Source organism: Cynocephalus volans, chromosome 5 (genome assembly GCF_027409185.1).
Source record: "Cynocephalus volans isolate mCynVol1 chromosome 5, mCynVol1.pri, whole genome shotgun sequence".
Lineage (NCBI taxonomy): Eukaryota > Metazoa > Chordata > Mammalia > Dermoptera > Cynocephalidae > Cynocephalus > Cynocephalus volans.
The window spans coordinates 93,440,913-93,461,129 of NC_084464.1; the positions used below are offsets into that span (position 1 = coordinate 93,440,913).

Here is a 20,217-nt window from a genome sequence, read left to right on the forward strand (position 1 = left end):
TCCTGCTGTTAGCTACATCACTTGAACAAAGTCACGTGGCCCTTTCTGCCAAATGGGGAGGCATCAGCCAACTGAGAAGCTATGAGAGGATGGAGGGGGATAACATGAATAGGCACTTGGCCAGATTAAAGGCCTGCCTGAAGTCCTCCTGGCAGAGTGAGCCCTTAGTGGACATCATGTCCCACTCTCGAAAAGAGTTGAGGCAGCTCTCCCCGACCATGGGGGCAACGGCTTCACTTATTCTGATCTCAACACATGCAAGAAAAACTAAGAATGTTTATCTTTTTCCAACCTAAGCTATAACTTTCTTCCCCTCTAACAACAAAGGTTCCATAAGGTAAATCTTTTGTCAGTTGACTATAAACCAAAACAAGGAAGAGAGAGGGAATCATCTTACCTGTGCCTTTGCCAGAAGGATCTCTAAGCCATTCAGGAATTTTGAGATGGGACTGGAAAGGGGGAAACTACGAATTCTGTCCATTACAACCAGCAGCTACAGAAATAAAGATTTGTGTATCTCAGCAGGAATGTCTATGACCAAAAGTCACAGGATACTGAAGAGAGGCCTGACAGGAAGTTTCACCCAAATTCTCCACTTCTAAAGCACCTCTGAAAATTATGAATGAAAACTTCTAGGGCTGTGGATCTTGACCAAGATAAACACTTTATCTGCTGCATTATTCTAGAAATAAGATCAAGTCTGATAAGATAGTTACCTGTATTATTATCTGTAATAAGAGTTATAAAATTGGCTGAAGACCACAAAGCAATGTCTGAGTTAAAATCTTATAAAAGCAAGGTCTATTTCTAGTACACTTAAAATACCAAGGGCCTCATGGTTTTCTTAAGTATGTGTCTGAATAAACAGAGCACCAAGCAGCATTTTAATCTCTGGACGGCAATCCCAACCAAAAAATAAAATTAATGAATTCCCCAAACATTATTTATACAATAAAAATACAAAACTGGTATGCTGATCCCGCAGTTGGTGAATAGCATCTCACTAAAATAGGGTTCTTTAAACCTTTGTTCATATGTACAAACGTGCAAGTGAAAGCCCCTGGAGATGGCATGAGGCCGTATCCTCAGTGCAGATTAGGTACCTTGGGCAGTCCATCTTTCCTCACCAGCTAACCCTACCTGCTCAAGTGCTGGGTGTTCCGGCCAATCCTGCAGCAACTGACTGACAGCCTCTGAGAAACCCTGAAGCACAGGTTGACACTGCCGTGCTTCTGGGACATTGGGGTGCTGGTAGAAATCATAGGGCCCATCAGGCTTCACCATCAGGTCTGAGGTCATCTCCCCAAAGAAAGTGTTATGGGACAGGGTGCAGGCCAAAAGTTGGCTGCCCAAGAGTTGGTCATTCAGCTCAACTCCTGTGAAATTAAGATCATAGTAAAGTCAACGAACTCAGTAAGCTGATCTATCAACAAGCTACAAAGACATCAGAAATGATAAGCTAATTGGGACTAACAACATAGATATTTCAATGCCATTCTCCCTCAAAGCAATGCTGACCTAAAAACCTTTGACCTTAACACCACAGTAGCTACCAAAAGCTCTCTAATTTCTGGGATATACAGAGGAAGTCAGATATTGATTAAGTGTAAACAAGAGTGTACAGAGTTTGATTTGATGCATTCAAATCCCCCGTTTTTGTAGCTGTCCTGGGTTAAATTGAAAGGAAATTTAAAGCTCCCCTTCCTACCTGCATGGAATAATTCATGAGGTCTGCTATCAAACCATATTCTGTGAGATTAATTTCTGAGTTCCCAGGTTGCTCCCAAAAGTACATGATTTCATTTGAAAACCACTGAGGCTATTACAGGGATGGTGAAAACAACGCTGAGGAAAAGGACCATTTTAACTAAGTCCATATCCTTATCTTCTTAACCCTTCACCCCAAATGATTCAAACAATAGAAAACATGACTTATTGCAGAATTTTAAATCAGTTTTTAAAATGAGCTTAAGTTCTTTAAGATAAAGAAACTCCATCTATAAGGAATTAAGTGAAAACAGGGAATTTGTGATTTTAATTGTTCCAGAAGCAGCAATCTCATCTATTGCCTTTGATTTCCCAACGGTATAACAAAAGCAAACTGCCGTACCCATCAGGGGGTAGAAGTGTGTCACAAGAGATGCCCCAGTCTGATAGCATGACAGAAACAGGCTGAGGTAATGCTTTGCCTCATGTGGCGGCAGAGTCTGTTGGTACCAGAGGGATCGAGCAAAGTTGAGGCACAACTGCTGGTGTATGAGCATCACTGCACGCATTGAACTCTGGGAGAGGAGAGCTGGGTCTGTGGCTGCATCCTCTTCTTGCCCATCTGCAGTTCTTTTTTTCTCCTCTAGTGTTGGTTCTACCAAGATATCTGCAAAGTCCTGTAAATAGCATTAGAGCAAATAAACTTTTAAAAATCAGAATCTGGTTCTAATCATATGTAAAGGAATAGGGAAAAAGGAATGTGAACAATCAAGAAAACAAAGTAGGACTCAAATGTGTTAAGGTACATTACAAAGACTACAAAGCCATTTGGATGGACTGTGTGTGGCATCCAGGGAATGCATTCCAAAACAAACCCTGCCACCATCGCTCTACCTTCTCATGCAGTGGGAACTGTTTTCTGAACTCCCATTCTTCCTCCTCCTCCTCACTCAGGGCTGTCCTGGAGCTCCTGCTCCTGTGTCTATACAGGCTGCTTTCCCGCTCGACCCTCTCTTGGGCTATGCGTTCCTGCTCATCCCACTCATTGATGATTTCCTGAAAAGTCAAACACACAAAAGGAAGATGATCTCCTTTGATGAGGCATTCACAATGAACAAAGGCAAGATCTGTTATCTCTTGATAACAGATCAAGTTTTTTTTAATTCCAAGTAATAGAGAACAAATAAGTTTGTTTTCAAACTGTGTATCTTCAGCAACCACATTTTCCTAAGATCCCCCTTGCTGTGTTGTTACAATTTAAAAGGTGTAAAAAACTGCTACAGTAGAGCTAATGGAAACTTCCTGTCAGGAGCTAATGGTGCTTTGTACCAAAGCCAGGCTCAGAGTCGGCTATGTAGGGTTCGTGACTGACACTGTACTTGGCTGAAACCTCAAGGGGCAGGCCCAGGGGTTCAGGAAAGGAAAACAGACGGGGGGTGGGTGGTCAAAGGGCACTAATCAGGCACAACTGGATTATGCCTTACCACAGATACTTCCTGATTCCCCTACTACCTCAGACTGTTAGGTCTGAGGTCCTCAGACTGTCAAAAACTGTAGATTAAGCAACCATCCAGTATTGCTGAGGGTTGAAGAAATGAGCATCCACCATCCAGGAAGGCAATTTGTATTAAAAGCCTAAGAAATGTGTTTAATCCGTGTCCCAGCAATTCTGATCTCTAGAATTTGTACCAAAGATATAGCTGCAAGACTATTTACTGTGGGATTTTTTTTCCAAAACAGTAAAAAAATTACATATAAATGTAAACATTCAAAGATAGGAAATTAGTTAAACGGCTTATGGCATACACATATGACAGAAAATTAGGCAGTCACTGAGTATGATGCAGGTGAAGAACATAAGGGGCAGAAATAATCGCTATATGTTATCTTTTAAAGAGCAAGTTAAGAAATAGTATGGACTTCATTAGTGGTTTGTTGTATGTTTTGCAAAGCTCTAGCAAGTTAAAGATGTCTCAGGGGCCATGGAGGGACAAGAATTAATGCCAACCACAGAAACTCTTTCATCTGTTAAAGGTTGGGTCACTATGCTAAGATTAGCATATTTAAAAAGGTGATGTTACTAAAAGGAATTTGTAAACCAGTGGGACAAATTAGTTAAAAACTTTTTTGAGTGTCACAGACATACATCTACAGATACCTATACACACACACATACATACACAGACACAAGCCTAGAATGAGACACATCAATATGTTAACAGGGTTTGTACAGCTTTAAGTGGTAGAATTATTAGAAAATTTTGCTCATATTAATCCTCTTCATTGTCTACACTGAGAACAAATTAATTTTGTTAATAAAGGAAAAAGAAACTAACAAAAGTTATTTTCTTAATATTAATAAAAGCTGATACAATTACATGGCAAAATCACCATAAACAAAGTTAAAAGACAATTGAACTAGGAGAAAATATCTGCAGTGTATATCACTAATTTTTTAAAAATAATCTCTTAAAAATTGAGGGACAAAGGCCCCAAAACATAGTAGTTAAATAGGAAAAAGAAAGGCACAGAGAAGAGACTGCCACTCTATAACCACACTGTCTCTACATCCACTAGGCACTGATAATGTCCTGTAGGCCACCTTGCTATCCATCTCCCAGCTCTCCTCAGGAGGAAGGTGGAGCAGGCCTCCCACAGACAGGCTTACCTGACATAGATGTCTGAAGAGCTGCAGGGCCCGCTGGTCCAGCTCTCCCTTGCATAGCACATGGGAGCGCAAATAAAGGAGGGCATTCATCAGTAGCTGCTCCCGGGTGGGGCAGGGTCTCTGGCCCTTGCCTTCTAGCTCCTTTCCTCCTAAAGGCTTGAGGATAAGCTTCCCAAGGCCTCGCAGAACCTCCTCTGACTTCACTGAGCACAAAGAGTCCGCATGAGCATAATGGGTGGGGAAAGTGGGACCCACTGACGGGAAAGCCAACAAGGCTGTGGTCAGGGCCCCCAGCCTGTCCACACAGACCACGCTGTTGTGGAATAAGACGTGGACCTCAGATGCCACTAGCCTCATGCCATGCTGCAGCTGCAAGATAGATGCCTGCAGTGGGGTTACAGTGTCTGGATACAGGGCATACTCTTCCACCAGCCGCTTCCTGAACTGGTGGTGTGACTGCTGCCAAGAGGCCTCCTCCTTCAGAAGGCTCTGGGTCACCTGGGCAGACCGTGGCCCATCCATCTGCAGGGCTTGCAGGAGCCGCATGAGCAGATCCTGAACATCAGAGACCTTGGCAATGCTGGTGACATAGTGGTGAATCTCTTGCACTAGGGACTCATAGGCAGGCAGCTGAGGTCTGAAGGCCTGCTTCTTTGATAGGCTGCAGATTAAATTTTCCAGCTGATCGATCCTTTGGCGAAGCATCCTGAAGGCAAATTAACACAATACGCAAATACTATCAGAAGAAGAGCAGTATATTGGGCCCTCAGCTAGAAAAACAGAAGACATACAAGCCATTGAGGAATAATATGATGATAATACTGACAATTATAATGAAAATGGATAACACTTATAAGAGCATTTATCATGTGCCACACACGTTAATGCTTAGGTGCATCTCTCATTGAAGCCTCACCACAACTCAGTGGAGCAGGTGCTACGATTATCCTCCTTTTACTGATATGAATACTGAGGCTTAAAGGCACTGAGTGATCTACCCAATGTCTAAAGCCAAAGGTCAGGAAAAGGACTAGAATTCAGGATCTACTATACTATACTGTATTTCTTAAGGCAAAAGACCTACAGCCAAGAGTAGCAAAGAAATATAGTGCACAACATCACACCCAACTTTTTCCATGTTAACACCAAGTTCTGGCTTCAATCACCTTGGCCCAATGTGAATCACACACTGAATATCTTCCCACTTCTTTCACAGAGTATTTATTTTTTCTCACTACAACCAAGGCTTTGGGATGTAATTGCCAATGTATTTTAGAGATGTAGATCATCACCTCTACTAACACTATAATTACACTGCAAAGGTCAGAGTCAAAACCCCCAATACAAATAATCACTCTGCTGCATTACCTGATGTGAGGATGAGAGTAATTGAAAATGACTTCATCTTCCAGGCCTCTGCCAGTTTGTAGCTGGGATGACAAGTTCCGGATCTTCCACTCACACTGCAGCTGGTGTAGCTAATAGAAAAGGAAGAAACTGGTCTGCTGTGTCCCAGCTATCACCATGCTTGTGAGCACAATGCCCTGGGAGTGGGTAGAGCAATAAGGTAGAAGGAACCTGGGTTCCTGAACAACCCAAAAGCAGGTGGCTCTGCTCCATTAACCAAGACCACTCATCTCAGAGTTGTTACTTAAAACAAACTACCTTATTACATCACTGAACTTCTGAGTCTCTTTGCTACAGCAGCTTAGCCTTCACCCCAGCTAATATAATTTTCCTTCTTCAAAATGTAGTACTAGTATAACACTATCTTAATGTATTCAGTTCCTGAGTCTGGTTGGAGGTTCAAATAACAAGGGATACCATATTATCTGAATCTACCTGATTCTTGAGTTTTAGATAATAAGCACCAGAAGTTCAAAATTCCTAGGGTATAGATACTATACCCTATCCAAATCCAATTATTCAAAACCCTTAGCTCCAGTAGACTCTGGATAGTGAATCATAACCACTATTTCTCTGACAATGCCTCAGGAATTCTACCTACTTGACCTCTGCCCATTGCACCTATTGCCAGAAGCATCTGAGCCTGAGCCTAGTCAGAGGAACTCTCAAGATGAAAATGTAGTCTTTATGGGCCGAGCCCGTGGCGCACTCGGGAGAGTGCGGCGCTGGGAGCGCGGCGACGCTCCCACCACGGGTTCAGATCCTATATAGGAATGGCCGGTGCACTCACTGGCTGAGCACCGGTCAGAAAAAGACAAAAAAAAAAAAAAAAAAGAAAAGAAAAGAAAAGAAAATGTAGCCTTTAAAACAGACTCCTGGGAAGTCATAAGGCAGCTTATGCAGTATCATCCCTTTTGATGATCTGAGAACCAAAAAGGAGCAGTAAAAGGCATTATAAACTAAGCAAATCCACGAGTCAGGGAAGGAACCCATGCTCCCAACCCTCGCTTCCCATACCTCTTCCTTGGCATATCTGAGCTTGTATTCCCTCTTCACTGCAGGGTCAAAGCGTGCCTGGGGAAGCCACGTCTGAATCTGGAGCAAGCCAAGGCTCACCCAGAGGCTCCCACGTTGGGCTGCCTCAGGCAGGTTCCTCTTACTCTCCCCTTCCCCAAAAAAGTGGCGCAGAGAGGTGAGCAAGAGGCAGAGCAGTTCCTTGGGCAGTGCCTCCTGACTGGCCATGTCCCCAAGAGTCTGGCCCACATGCTGGAAGGCCTGGCTGTCCCCAAGTAGTAGCTGCTCACAGTTCTGTAAGTACTTCTGCCGCTGGGGCTCTGGGAGCAGCTCTGTGAGGCCTGCCAGATGTCGGCACAGGACCAGCCCCTGGAGCTGGGAATCCATGCGTCTGTGGGAAAACGAGGAAGGACTTAAAGTCTCGCACTATCAAACAGAACTCCTTTTTATCATTCTTTCAGGAAATGATAACCGCAGACTGCACTGTCATTATTTATAGGTGGATTTCCACTCTCACATAACCTTATATGGCTTTCTAAGCATCATCCTCTTGATCACAATATGCTTAAAACTGACAAAGGAACTAGCCAACCCATAGAAGCCTCTGTAATGAACTGAAAACGTGCTGATCCAGACAGAAAATGCCCTTGCTTTCATCCACCAAAACTAGCCACTTATAGAAGCAGGTTCTGACCAAGTCCCAGCTATATACTCTGGAGAAAAGACAGGGGCTTTACATTCTGCTCCCCAGGGGAGGGGAATACCTGAACTCTGCTACTGAATGGATAGCCATGTTGGTCCAAAGCACCAACTTGATGTCCTGGAGCTGTTGGGCTCTCTCAACCCACTCTCCCAGGGTGACATGCGAGGAGGACAAGATGGGGAGGCCGCTCACATCCCAGGGACTTGCTCTGCAGCTGCTAGTCAAGACTTCAAAGCAGCACTTGGAGAATATGGCTCTGCTAAGACTGCCAGGGCCCTGAGGGATGAAAAAAAGAGTCAAGAAACTTTTAGAAACAAACTAAAATGATTTAAACAAGCAGCACTGGGGCACCTGAGAGAGAGGAAAGAGAGTAAGAAAAAGAGTTTCAGGTTGCTTGGAACACATAAACACCAGCCAGAGATGGAACCAGCAGAGCAGAATGGAGTCAGGTGTGTTAGTATGCCTTAAAGGAATGTGGACTCCATTCTCCAGGAAATGAAGAGTAACGGGTGCTTTTGAAATGCATAGGAAAATTCCTCAAACCTAGGGAGACCATTCTTGTGGTAGAGACAGGGGTAAACTGCAGGAGGATGAGAGTTGGAGGAAGCAAAAGGAGTTGAAAGACAAATATGAGAGTCAGGGACAAAGTCTACCAAACTTTTAGACTTAGGACATAGTAATAGCTGTCCACAGCAAAGGGTTAGCTGGCCAAATACAAATAAAAGGAAACTCTGTATACCCTATCCAACTTTTGGGGATCCATAAGGTTTAATACTAAAGGCTTTGAGGAATGTCTTACAATAAAGAAATCAATTTTGACAGCGCAACAGAACAGAATAGAGCCCAAAAATAAATCCATGAACATGTGTAGGAATAAGTTATATGATAAAGGTGGCATTTCAAATGAGTGAAAAGAATGAGTTAGTCAAAAATGGTCTTATTATACTGTTTTTGGATCTGTGTGTATAAAACAAACAAAAAAATACATCCCCACCTCATTAAACAAAATATACAGGTGAAATTGATTTTAACGTAAAACAAAAACAAAGAAAAACTATCAGGAAGTGGTTTTTAACTCTAAGAGTGCTGAAGGAAGACAATTTCTAAAGCATAACACCAAAGCCAGAAAGTAGAAGTCACTGGCATATTAGAAAAGAAAACAAAACCATATGACTTATAAGAAAACAATCAAACTTGAGAGACAACAGAAAACTAGAAATATCTCATACTTTCAACCATGTGTTGGGCAAAGGTTTAATATCCATAATATATAAAAGTGATCTTCTATAATAAAATGACGCTGAACAACCCAATTTTTTAAAAAATGGACAATGAATATGATTGGAAAATTCAGAAGAAATAAAGAGGATCAATAAATACATGAAAAGATGTTCAATCTTAAGTAATCAAAGTATAAATTAAAATGTTTTTTTAAATTGGATGACTGCCAACAATTAGAACTATAACACCTACTGCGGCAAGCATACGGAGAAATATGTGAAACTGTGCTCTGATCCTAAATCTTCCAGTGGTTGTCCAGGACTTCAGGACCTCCCTCTTCACCAGCTCCTCACATATTTAAAAAAGTAAAAACCAAAATCCACTTCCCCAGATAGTCTGATAACAGCTATAATTTGTTTTTTATGTGTTGACACTTTGACCAAGGGTTAAATTCTTTTTTTTTTTTTCAGAATATTTATTTATTTATTTTTTCTTTTTTTCTTTTTTTTTAATTTTATTTTGTCGATATACATTGTAGCTGATTATTGCTCAAGGGTTAAATTCTAATTCTAATAACTCACAGAAATATTCAGACAAATGGACAGAGATGTGTACAAGGATAGTCATTGCAGCCATGCATATTAAAGAAAGGGGGGAAAAGAGCAAGAAATCTTAACACTTGTCCATAAGAAAGTGATTAAATAAATTATGGCATATCAGTACAATAGAAGAACTTAAAAAGAATAAGCTAGAATGACATGTACACATTTCCATGATGTCTCTGTGAACAAAGAAAGTGATCTTATTCTTGTTTATGTATTTAATATAAAGATATACGCAAATAGAAATATTCATAGCAAAGAGTGACTATTTCTAATGAATTCTATATTATATATACACATTTCTGTAATTTAAATATTTTATAACTAGAAAAAGTGTTTTAATTAGAAAAAAAAGACTTTTGACTTTAACTCAGAATTTCACAAATCGTTTCAGATGGAACACCTTTTTTGATAGTACACTTATAAACATCCTGCAGAAAATAAAGTATTGCAATCACCTATTTAGTCACTGCTCTATCTTAGGAATAAATGTTTATTTCTTGATTCATTGAGAAATTTTTTTTTCCACTATCATCAAACATCTTTTATTTTATGCCAACAAACCTTCAATGCGTAATCCAAAAGGGACTTAGACATGTCCCTGTCCTGCATACTGGGCAGAGGGTTCCAGGTTAGCCAGTACTCTGGATTTGTGGTCACAGTACTGCTCCAGAAAGACATAAATGTGGAATTAAATAACTCAGACCACAAAGAAATAATTTCTTCAGTAGATACCTAGAGATAAAAGAATATTTGAGAAAGATTCCATAAATCAGATTATTATTAGGTCTCTGTCTTATAAGACCCATCTAAAACTAACATGGTTCTAAAGGTATTAATCCTGATTTTCCTGATTCTCTGCCACCCTGGTCATCTTGGTCAAGACACATAACCTGTTTATAATTTTATAAAACTAAGATAGATCTGCTTTTATAAATTATATGAGAAAGTACAAGTAAAACAATTCACACAATTATAACATCAGCAAAAGAGATAAATAAAACATTATTATTTAAAAATTTTAAGGTTGTACTAATGAAACTGTATTAATCAAAGTTTACCAGTGTTCACATTCAATTGTTATTCTAAATGAAGAGTAAAAACACTCACAATATATTTTTGAAGAAACAGGACATTTAAAAAAAGCATATACTTGGAACAAGAATTGTTTCAGATTTGGGGCTTTCTCAGATTTCGGAATAAATGCAGTATATCAGTTGAGCAACCCTAATCTGAAAATCCAAAATGCTCCAGTGAGCATTTCCTTTGAGCATCATGTTGGTGTTCAAAAAGTTTGAATTATGGAGCATTTCAGATTTCAGATTTTCAGATTAGGGATGCTCAACCTATATTTTCACCTTCAACTGGAAACCAAATGAATATTTCTGTGATAAGAGTTATGAAATATCCCTACAATAATTACTGCAAAAGAACACTCAAAATTCTTTCCTTTAAAAGGTAATTCAAATAATACTGGGGTTTACAACATAAAATTTTGAGATAAAATACACAAAATATTCCACTTCCAGTCTACCCCAGAAAATCTAGTCAACTCATAGTGTAAAGCAGCTTATTTCCTTTTTTAGTTTTGGTTTTTACCTTCTGATGATGCAGCAAGAACCAAAGGTCTAGAAGCTCTTGAGGATCGACAGGGGTGTGTTTAAGACAAAATGTGATGTGATGACATGTATCCTCATCTATCTGGGGTTGTTGATTCTTGATGGATCTGTTCCAAAAATAAACAGGGAGATGGTGTAGTGTGGACTATCAATGAACCGCTTGAAAATTGCTATGTAAGAGAAGATGGAACACACAGTAACATAGTAACATTTAATTAAAAATGAGCAACTCTACTGGAAAAATACATAGTGACTTTTAGGGGTGGAGTCAAAACAGGCAAAGAATCTTCAAGATGTTTTGGCTTTCCAAAGTGGCAGTTCACACTCCCTGCTTCACCATTCTCCCTCCAGACAAATCTGTGTTTTGTTTACACATATAGGATACAGAGAATAATCTAACAAGAAAACAATTTCCCTCAAAGAAAAGAACTGAAAGATTGGTTTACCTTCTCAGACAAGCCTGTGTCATAAAATCAGCTATCACTTTGTACTTCCAAAGCATAGCCAGGTATTCCATTGCAGGCCACAACTGAACACTCCTGGTGAGTTGGATTAAGGAGGTAAAGTCTGGCTGGGCCACAGAAGAAGCTTCACCATGCTTTTTCTCCAGAAAAGCGAGTGAAAGTCCTTTTGCTTTTAGTTCTAAACACTGAGTGTTTACAAGATTCTTCAAGTCACCTGGGGGGGGTAGGGGGGAAGAGTTGTATCAGAGCATAGTAGTCAAGCATGCAGGATCTATGGGGTGGGGGGGGGGCTTGGCCACGCCCACCCAACACCCACAACTACCCCAGTGATGACTACCCAGCTGCCTCAGGAAGTGCCCTGGGCTCCTGTGCTGGAGTGGTGGTGGAGCAATGGCTTCCGACACACTCCTCTGACATCTGCACCCAGCCCAGGAATGACCAAGCCTCCTCTGCAAGCCCCCTGGTCTCCCACACAGGAATGAGGTGGGTACCACAGGCCTCAACCCCACCCCTACTCCTTCCTCCTTCTCCCACCCTATTTCCTTCCCCTTTCCCCTCTCCTCCTTTCACCCAACTGATCCACAACATCATAGAAAGTAAAGATAATAATAATAATTAATAAATAAATAGATAGATAGATAGATAGATAGATAAATAAACTTAAAAAAAAAAAAGAGTACAAGCTCTAGATTCCCAACGGTCAACTGTGTGCCCAGAGTTAAATTGCTTCACCCAAGCTTTAAGTTCTAATCTGCTAAATGATATTAATACCTGCACAATTCTAATGATGGAATTAAACAATGTACGTAAAGTTTAGCCCAATGCCTGCCACTTATTTAATGGTAATTATATTATACCGAAAAAGAAAAAATTGGAGGGAAAACTTATTGACAGGAGGAAAGAAGATGCTCTCAGTGCATTTGTCACCCATCCAACCACCACAATATATTACCTAGGTTGACATCTTCCAGAATATTAGCTCTGAGGATCAATCCCCGGGCCTGCAGGAGATTTTTCTTTAATGTCCACTCAGAAGCAACCACTTTAAGACGATTAATGTCTTCCTGCCACCCACTTTCCCCAACAGCAGGCATCCACTCCCTGATGCCAAGGGCTTTGTTAAGCACTTTCAATTGCAAAAAACACTCCACCACCAGCTTGTCCTGAAACAATAAAACCCAAGAGATCCTACTATCAATCTACTATAGAGAAGAAATGTGATTCTTTTTAGCAGCCTATACATGTCTGAGAAGAAATTTAAGATATTTTCTTAATGCTTCTAGAAAACATAGGGTTTGTTTACTCCTGTTGCTCTCAGGAGATTTTACAGTAACAAATTTAAAATACCACCCAGCTAAGGCTCAGGAGTAAGTAAAATGATAACAATCAACAAATCAGTTAACAATATTCATAACATATTTAAGAGTTAATGTTTGCAGACAAAGATTAAGATTTAATCTTTAATATTTACAGACAAAGATTAAAGATTCTAATTGAATGTCAGTTTCCAAGTTTCAGAACTTCAGAAGAAGTCCTCAAATCTTTTTATCTACTACATGTTTCCAGGTGTACCTTAAAAGGAAATGGTCGTCCCAGGAACTTCTGCAACTTCTTTATGCCAATGAAGCCACCAGTTGGGCTTCCCAGACAATTATGAATATGTTCTGAGATGGTCTGAACCTCTTTGTAATATCTTTAAAGGAGAAAAAGGGCAGAAGGGAAATAAAGAAAAGGGGAAATGCTGGATAGTAAGTCATTTACATTTTATATTTTATTTACACTCACCAATATGTCAAAGAAATGAACCAAAATAAAGCAGAAAAAGCTTCAATTCCAAACCCTCTTATCTTTAACATCATCTATACTGTAGATATTGACATTATTCCTCTAAGCATGAGTCTTACTTGTCTTCATGATTCATCAGGAGTTGGGGGATCCGATGGACCAAACATTTTAAAACCCAGTGCCAATGGAGTGCAAGGAGGGCCAGACCAGGGGCATCTACTTTTACTGTGTCAGCCACACTCCAAAACCGGTCCCGCCACCGCACAGAACCTAAGATCTAAAAACAAAGTAAATGAAGACTGCTCAAAACATCTCCTGGTAAAACACACACATGGACTTCAACTGTTAATCAATAATCAGTATACATACACGAAAGGTCTAAGATTAGAATGGAATATTCATTGGAACATTAAGGCAGACAGAGAAGGAAAAGATCTTTTCTTCCAGTACTTGAAGTACAAAGCCATTATTTTAGAGAAAATGGCATTACTGGATTATACAGTAAAGTAATTTTTAAAGAAACTGCCAACTGTCTCACAAAGCAGCTGCACTATTTTGTATTCTAACCAGCAGTACAGGAGAGTTCCAGTTGTTCCATTTCCTGCTCATACTTACTATTGTTAGTGATTTTAATTGTTGCTATTTGGGGGAGTGGTTTCAATTTACATTTCCTCGATAACTTATGATGTTGCAAGTTTTCAAGTTCTTACTGGGCATTCATATAATTTGCGGGATGCATCTATTCAAATCTCTTGCTCTTCTTGAAACTTGGGTTGTTTTTTCATTATTAGCTAATTTGTATAATTTGTGTGTGCTTTATAAAGTTTCTCCCAGTGTTTTCACTTTCTCTTTTTTTTACAGGCAGCTGGCTGGTTCAGGGATCCAAACCCTTGACCTTGATGTTATCAACACTATGCTCTAACCAACTGAGCAAGCAGGCCAGCCCTGTGTATTCATTTTCTTAAAGGTAATTGTAAAGAAGAACAGAAATTTTTAATTTTGATGAAATCTAATTTATCAATTTTTTTCTTTTATGAAGAAGCCTAAAAAATCTTTGCCTATCCTTAGACTGTAAAGACTTTCTCCTATGTTTTCTTTTAAATGGTTCATAGTTTCAGCTTTTATATTGAGGTCTTGTCTATTCTGTGGTAACTTGTACATAATGTGAGGTAGAGGTAAAGGCTCATTTTTACTTTATATGAACATCGAGTTATTCTGTTGAATAGACTATTTTTGTCCATTAAATTACCTTTGCATATTTGGCCAAAAAACCCCAAAACAGAACAAACAAAAACCAACTGACCATATGTATGGAGGCTCTATTTGTGAATTTTATTTTTTTGTTTCATTAGTCTATATGTCTATCTTTAGACAATACCATAAAGCTTTGATTAATGTAGCTTTATAATGCATATTAGGTAACGTGAGTCTCCAACACTATTCTTTGAATAATATATGTTTATAGTAGTCTCTAGATTAGTGGTTACCTTCAGGAGTTCCATGAGGTCAAAGCTATTTTCATAATAATATCTTGTTATTTGCATTTTTTACTCCCTTGGCATTTACATTAATGGTACAAAAAAAGGACTAACAGACAAACTGTTTGGGTATTTGGCAAACACTGTATCAGAAATGAATGACGTGAACCTGTCACTTCAAGAAAAACAATTAAGAATATCTGTTGCTGATGATAAAATTTGAGCATTTAAGCAAAATCTAGAATTTTGAAAAACCAAGAGCTTAACAACTCCCCAGTATTTCAAATTTTTTTTTTCTGATGAGATTTGTAGTGATTTTTCACAAGCATAACTTTTTATTTATGTATTTATACTGAAGGATGAAATTTGCCAACTTGGTAAACAGTATTTTCCAAATTACCAGTGCATTCACTACAAACTCACAAGAGGGTAAAAGTCCATCCAAAGTGCTAACTAGACCATTGGATTTTAATGCATGATAAGTTCAGTGAAATTTTTTTAGATTACACATTGCAAGTAACTTTTACAAAGCTACTTGTCAAGTTTGTGGTGTGCTCTCAAAGAAGAATATTCACAATTATATAAAATAGCTATTAAGATATTCCTTCCTTTTCCAACTGCGAGTTAAGCAGGAGGAGGAGGAGGCCAGTTTTTCTTCACGAACTCCAACCCAACCAATATACTACAAGAGACTGAATGCAGAAGCAGATGTGAAAATCCAGCTGCATTCTTAAGCCAGACGTTAAAGAGACTTGCAAATAATGTAAACCAGTTCCACTATTTTCGTTAATTTTTATTTTGGAAAACAGCTATTTTTAATTAAAAATACTATTCATATTAATATGAAATGGGTTTGCTAATGTATTTTTTTTTTTTTTTTTTTTTTTTTTGTCGTGACCGGCACTCAGCCAGTGAGTGCACCGGTCAGTCCTATATAGGATCCGAACCCGCGGCGGGAGCGTCGCCGCGCTCCCAGCGCAGCACTCTACCAAGTGCGCCACGGGCTCGGCCCTGCTAATGTATTTTTAAACAAACATAAGTATTTTTTATATTTCTTAATTAATTAGTTCCTAATATGGGAAATATTTATAGATGTTTTTTAAAAAGCTCTTTAGGGTCTTTGATAACTTTTAAGATTATATAGGGCTCCTGAGACCAAAAAGTTTAAGACCTGCTACTGTTTTTTAACAGTCTTACTAGAATAGTCTGGATTCAAAACTCCATTTAACCCATATGTGACAGTATGTCTAAGGATTTAAGTGAATTAAAATATAACTGTTAAAATCCAAATATCCATCAACAGGTGAATTGATTAAAAAAAATTGTAGTGCATTCATACAATGAAATATTATTTAGCAATAAAAAGGAATGAACTATTGATACACAAAACCACATGGCTGCACCTCAAAATAACTATGCTGAGTGAAGAGGCCAGACAAAAAAGAATATACACTGTATCATTCCACTTATACAAAATTCCACTGATCTACAGTAACAGAAATCAGATTAAAGGCTACTTGATCAGGGGTAGGGACAGAAGAAAGGAAGAAAATACAAAAAGGGCATAAGGAAACTTATGGAAATGATGAATATGTTCACTATCTTCATTGTGGGAATGGTTTCACAGGTGTATGTATACATGTCAAAACACCAAATTATATACTTTAAATATACGCAGTTTATGTCAATTACACCTCCAAAACCTTAAAATATGTGTATGTATATGGTTGTCCCAGAGGATTGGTTCCAGCACCCCCTAGGATACCAAAAACTGTGGATGCTCAAAACTCTTACACAAAACAGAATAGTATTTGCATATAACCTATGCACATCCTCCTGTATACCTTTAATCATCTCTAGATTACTTATTATACCCACTTCAATGTAAGTGCTATGTAAATAGTTGTTATACTATATTTTATTGTTGTTGTTTAATTTTTTTTCTTGAATATTTCCCATCCACCACTGGTTGAATTTGCAGCCGTGGAACCCACAGACATGGACAGCCAAATGTATTTAAAACTATTAAGAACAGTTAAATTTCTCAAATAACATTCAACATATAATAAAATTAAAGTTAATCTTACCACTAACAATCTTTGTGCTCAGACAAATCTTGTTGTTTAAAATAAAAACAGGTGCATTTCCTCACCTCACTGACATGGGCATCAGACACCGTCCCCTGGGAGGACTGTACCCAGAGCAGGATTAGTGCATCACAAAGTTCAAAAAATGCAGCAAGATTGACCACAATTTCATGAGGCAGGCTATGATAGCTCTCTGGATCTTAAGAGTTGACATAAATAAAACAAGAACATTCCATCAGAGTTAAGTTAATCTCTGGACATTTTCAAAAGAAACTGTAATCTAGAATTTAATGTTATCCCCAGGATAAAGGTTAGTTTTGAAAGGTCAAAATCAAAAGCAAGTTCTGTGCCTACTTTTAAATTTAGTGAATGAGCCATGTAAACCTATAGATATGAATAATGTCCTACTGAAAAATGCAAATCAAAGCTAAATGCATATTTATACCAGTATTTACATACAAAATGGAAACTAAGTATCTATGTTTTGATGGATAGTTAACACAAACAGATATGAAAAGACATAAATGAAACTACTACTAGCAGTAGCTGCTGCAAGGAATTTTTTCAATTTTTACACTTCTTTATAGTTTGAATTTTTTCCAACACACAGTTATATTTTCAATTTAAAAAAATAAAGGAAAAAAAAAAAAATAAATAAAGGAAAGAGGAAGAAATGCTCCCTTCCTATTAACAAATGCTTATACATGTGTACTTTTTAAGCCAACAGACCTAGTTTTCAAGTTCTAGCTCTGCTACTTGCTAGAGATGTGACCTTGAGCATTTCCGTGTCTCCCTTTCCTGGTTCATAACATGGGGACCTACCTCATCAGAAAGATCACTGCAAAAAGTGAAGGAAACCAAGAACATGTAAAAACACTTAGCTACAGATTAAGTGCTCAGTAAATATTAGTCATTACTTTGGAACAAGGAAACGTTTAAAATTAGGCCAGCAGATCAAAAAGAATCGGTAAAACAGCAGCCGCTGCTGAATATGAATTTCAGCTTCAACAACATTATGCAGTCAAATGCTTAACTGAAGAATATAGAAGGTAAATGTTCTTACCTTTATGGAATTCAAAGGATGTTCTCAAAACACTATTTCTTAACTTTTTGCCACCACCAGAAACCAAATTTGCTTCAGTAAAAATACGTTTTTCCCGGTCAAGATATATGATTGTCCTGGAAAGAAATTTAAAAATTTAACAAATTGTTACTGGTTAATAATACTTTTTAATCTTATCCTCTATGTGCTGAATCCTGGGAACATTTGGAACATCAATCTCCTTCACTCTGCCATTCCTCTCCTCCTTGCAAATTCTGGACTAGAGAGATGGAGGTGAAAGTGGTGACTACTAGGTGAGGGGAAGTGGACAGATGGGTGGAGAAAGCTGGGTCTTGCTCCATTACCCTGCCATGATCTGACAACATGCACTGTGAACTCTTCAAACTGGCCAAAGAATTAATAGAACCTTAAATTTATCTGTGTTCTAAGAAGCTTATGGGTGGGAAGAGGGTGGCACACGCAAGGTAGCCTCTGAGGTGCTAGTACACACCACATTCATGAGTTCACTTTGTGAAAACTCATCAAAATCACATACACATTATTAGTGTACTTTTCTGTAATGGACATTTTAATTCAATTATAAAATTATTTTTTTGTAATTTGTTGCACAAGTGGCCAATTAAAAAATTCTGAATGAAATGCTTTCTTTCTTTCGTTGGCCGGTATGGGGATTGAACCCTGGAACTTGGTGTCATCAGCACCACACTCTAACCAACAGAGCTAACCGGCCAACTCTCCATTTAAAAAATTCTACTGGCCATGATAGTAAAGAATGGGGAAAGATCAGCTCATATGGCAATTGTGTAAATTTATATGTGAGTGTGTACCTAAGTATGCCAGTGCTATATGTCCCCAACATTTGAAAATGGGAAATGATTTGGACAGACAGGAGGCTAAGGAAAAGGACATATGAGAGAATGAGTAGGTAAACATGGAGCAGCTGCTGGGAATCACAAACAGAAAACAGTAGAAACACGACTACCCTATGATGAAGGGTTAACTTTAAAATAATAAATCCCACTAGTAATGCTAAGATTGAAGGCAATCATGCCTAACACCCCACCACTTCCAGGGTTCACAAAACTAAACACACATAATCTACATTTGACAGAGTCTTAGGAAAGGTAAAATCTGTGAGGGCGGTGAGGAAAAGAGTGCCCAGATCAGCAGGCTTCACCTACTTGTTTGCAACTGATTCTAAAAGAGCAAAGAGCTGCTCGGGCTGGTCTGTTTGAGGGTCAAAGTCCACCGAATTTCTAATGATGTCCAAAGCCTGAATATTCCATCGGGGGTCTAGAGGGATCACAAGTTCATCTAGTTTTAAAACAAAACAACAAAAAAATAGAACTTTGAAGTTAAACCCTTCGCCTGGCAGGTTTCAGCTGAAATTTTCATTGCTTTACTTTGATCACACCGAGTCCTGATGGGGAAGAGGGAAATGCTGTGGGTTTCAGCCCATGATACTAGAAAAACAGGGTTTAATGGCTTTTACGCTATTTTTTTCCAAATGCAAAATATCTACAAGTTCTGAAAATTCATCCCACTGTAGGATGTAAAGGTAATCCCTGTTAGAACATAAACGGTCCCTGCTAGAAGTCACTTCCTCAGATCCCACTACTGGTCTGAAAAGAATGCATGAGCTTAGTTACCCCATCTGTCACCATTAGCCACAAAAAAAGTAATTTACATGGCAGAAAATGAATGACTACATGTTATTATTTGCTTTCAATAAGAAAAACAACCCAATATTATTTCACTTAAAAACAATTTCTCTACAATCTTAGAGTGTGGTTGCTGCCGCTGTTGCCTCACGGTCCTTTGGCTTCAACTTGGTGCAGATCTGGCACTCTCCAGAGGTGGTGAAAACTCAAGGGAAGGAGGCAAGAAACAAAAAATTTAATTTGAAGGTGGCTGACAGGATGGTTCAGTGGAGCACTGTAAGTTTTAAAAGCTTCTATCCTGCAGTAGACTACCAAGGACATATTATGAAGAGCAAGGTACACTAAGGAGGGAAACCATATTCCAAAGCCCAGTAAGACTGACACACAGCTACAGAAGTGAAAAAGAAAATTAAGTTAAAATGAATATGTTCCAAGAGAGGACAAGCAGTGTCTGCTGAAAAAGGAACATGCTACTGTATTCTATAACCATGTTCCTAAATACTACCATCTTTTCATAATTGGAAAGCCATGATTCAGTTCAGCCATACGTGACTACTTCAGTAATTTTCTCTATTTTTCAATTTCTTCCCAAACCTTCACTACGTTACTTTTACTGTACAGAGATAATTGGTTTAGTACAAAAGTATCACGGCATACTTTTTTTCCCAAACCAAATGGCTAATGGTATATTTTGGTCAACATCAAATGAAGTTAGAGGTGGGAAAATAAAAATCTGGC

The 20,217-nt window shown here is 38.7% G+C and overlaps 1 protein-coding gene across 2 annotated transcripts in view; it reads right to left on the reverse strand.

Moving 5' to 3' along the window:
- Positions 1-20,217, reverse strand: part of MDN1 (midasin AAA ATPase 1) — a 148,157-nt gene that overhangs the window by 39,652 nt on the left and 88,288 nt on the right. For both annotated transcript variants that reach the window (XM_063096091.1, XM_063096090.1), the window contains 17 exons: positions 19,000-19,132; positions 17,819-17,934; positions 16,821-16,954; positions 13,310-13,467; positions 12,978-13,098; positions 12,358-12,568; positions 11,388-11,619; positions 10,922-11,048; positions 9,887-10,057; positions 7,561-7,775; positions 6,800-7,187; positions 5,744-5,853; positions 4,376-5,081; positions 2,602-2,763; positions 2,111-2,384; positions 1,141-1,376; positions 398-493 (listed from right to left, as the gene is read on the reverse strand). In XM_063096091.1, the coding sequence (XP_062952161.1) occupies positions 398-493; positions 1,141-1,376; positions 2,111-2,384; positions 2,602-2,763; positions 4,376-5,081; positions 5,744-5,853; positions 6,800-7,187; positions 7,561-7,775; positions 9,887-10,057; positions 10,922-11,048; positions 11,388-11,619; positions 12,358-12,568; positions 12,978-13,098; positions 13,310-13,467; positions 16,821-16,954; positions 17,819-17,934; positions 19,000-19,132 (3,590 nt within the window). The remainder of the gene's footprint in view (positions 1-397; positions 494-1,140; positions 1,377-2,110; positions 2,385-2,601; positions 2,764-4,375; positions 5,082-5,743; positions 5,854-6,799; positions 7,188-7,560; positions 7,776-9,886; positions 10,058-10,921; positions 11,049-11,387; positions 11,620-12,357; positions 12,569-12,977; positions 13,099-13,309; positions 13,468-16,820; positions 16,955-17,818; positions 17,935-18,999; positions 19,133-20,217) is intronic.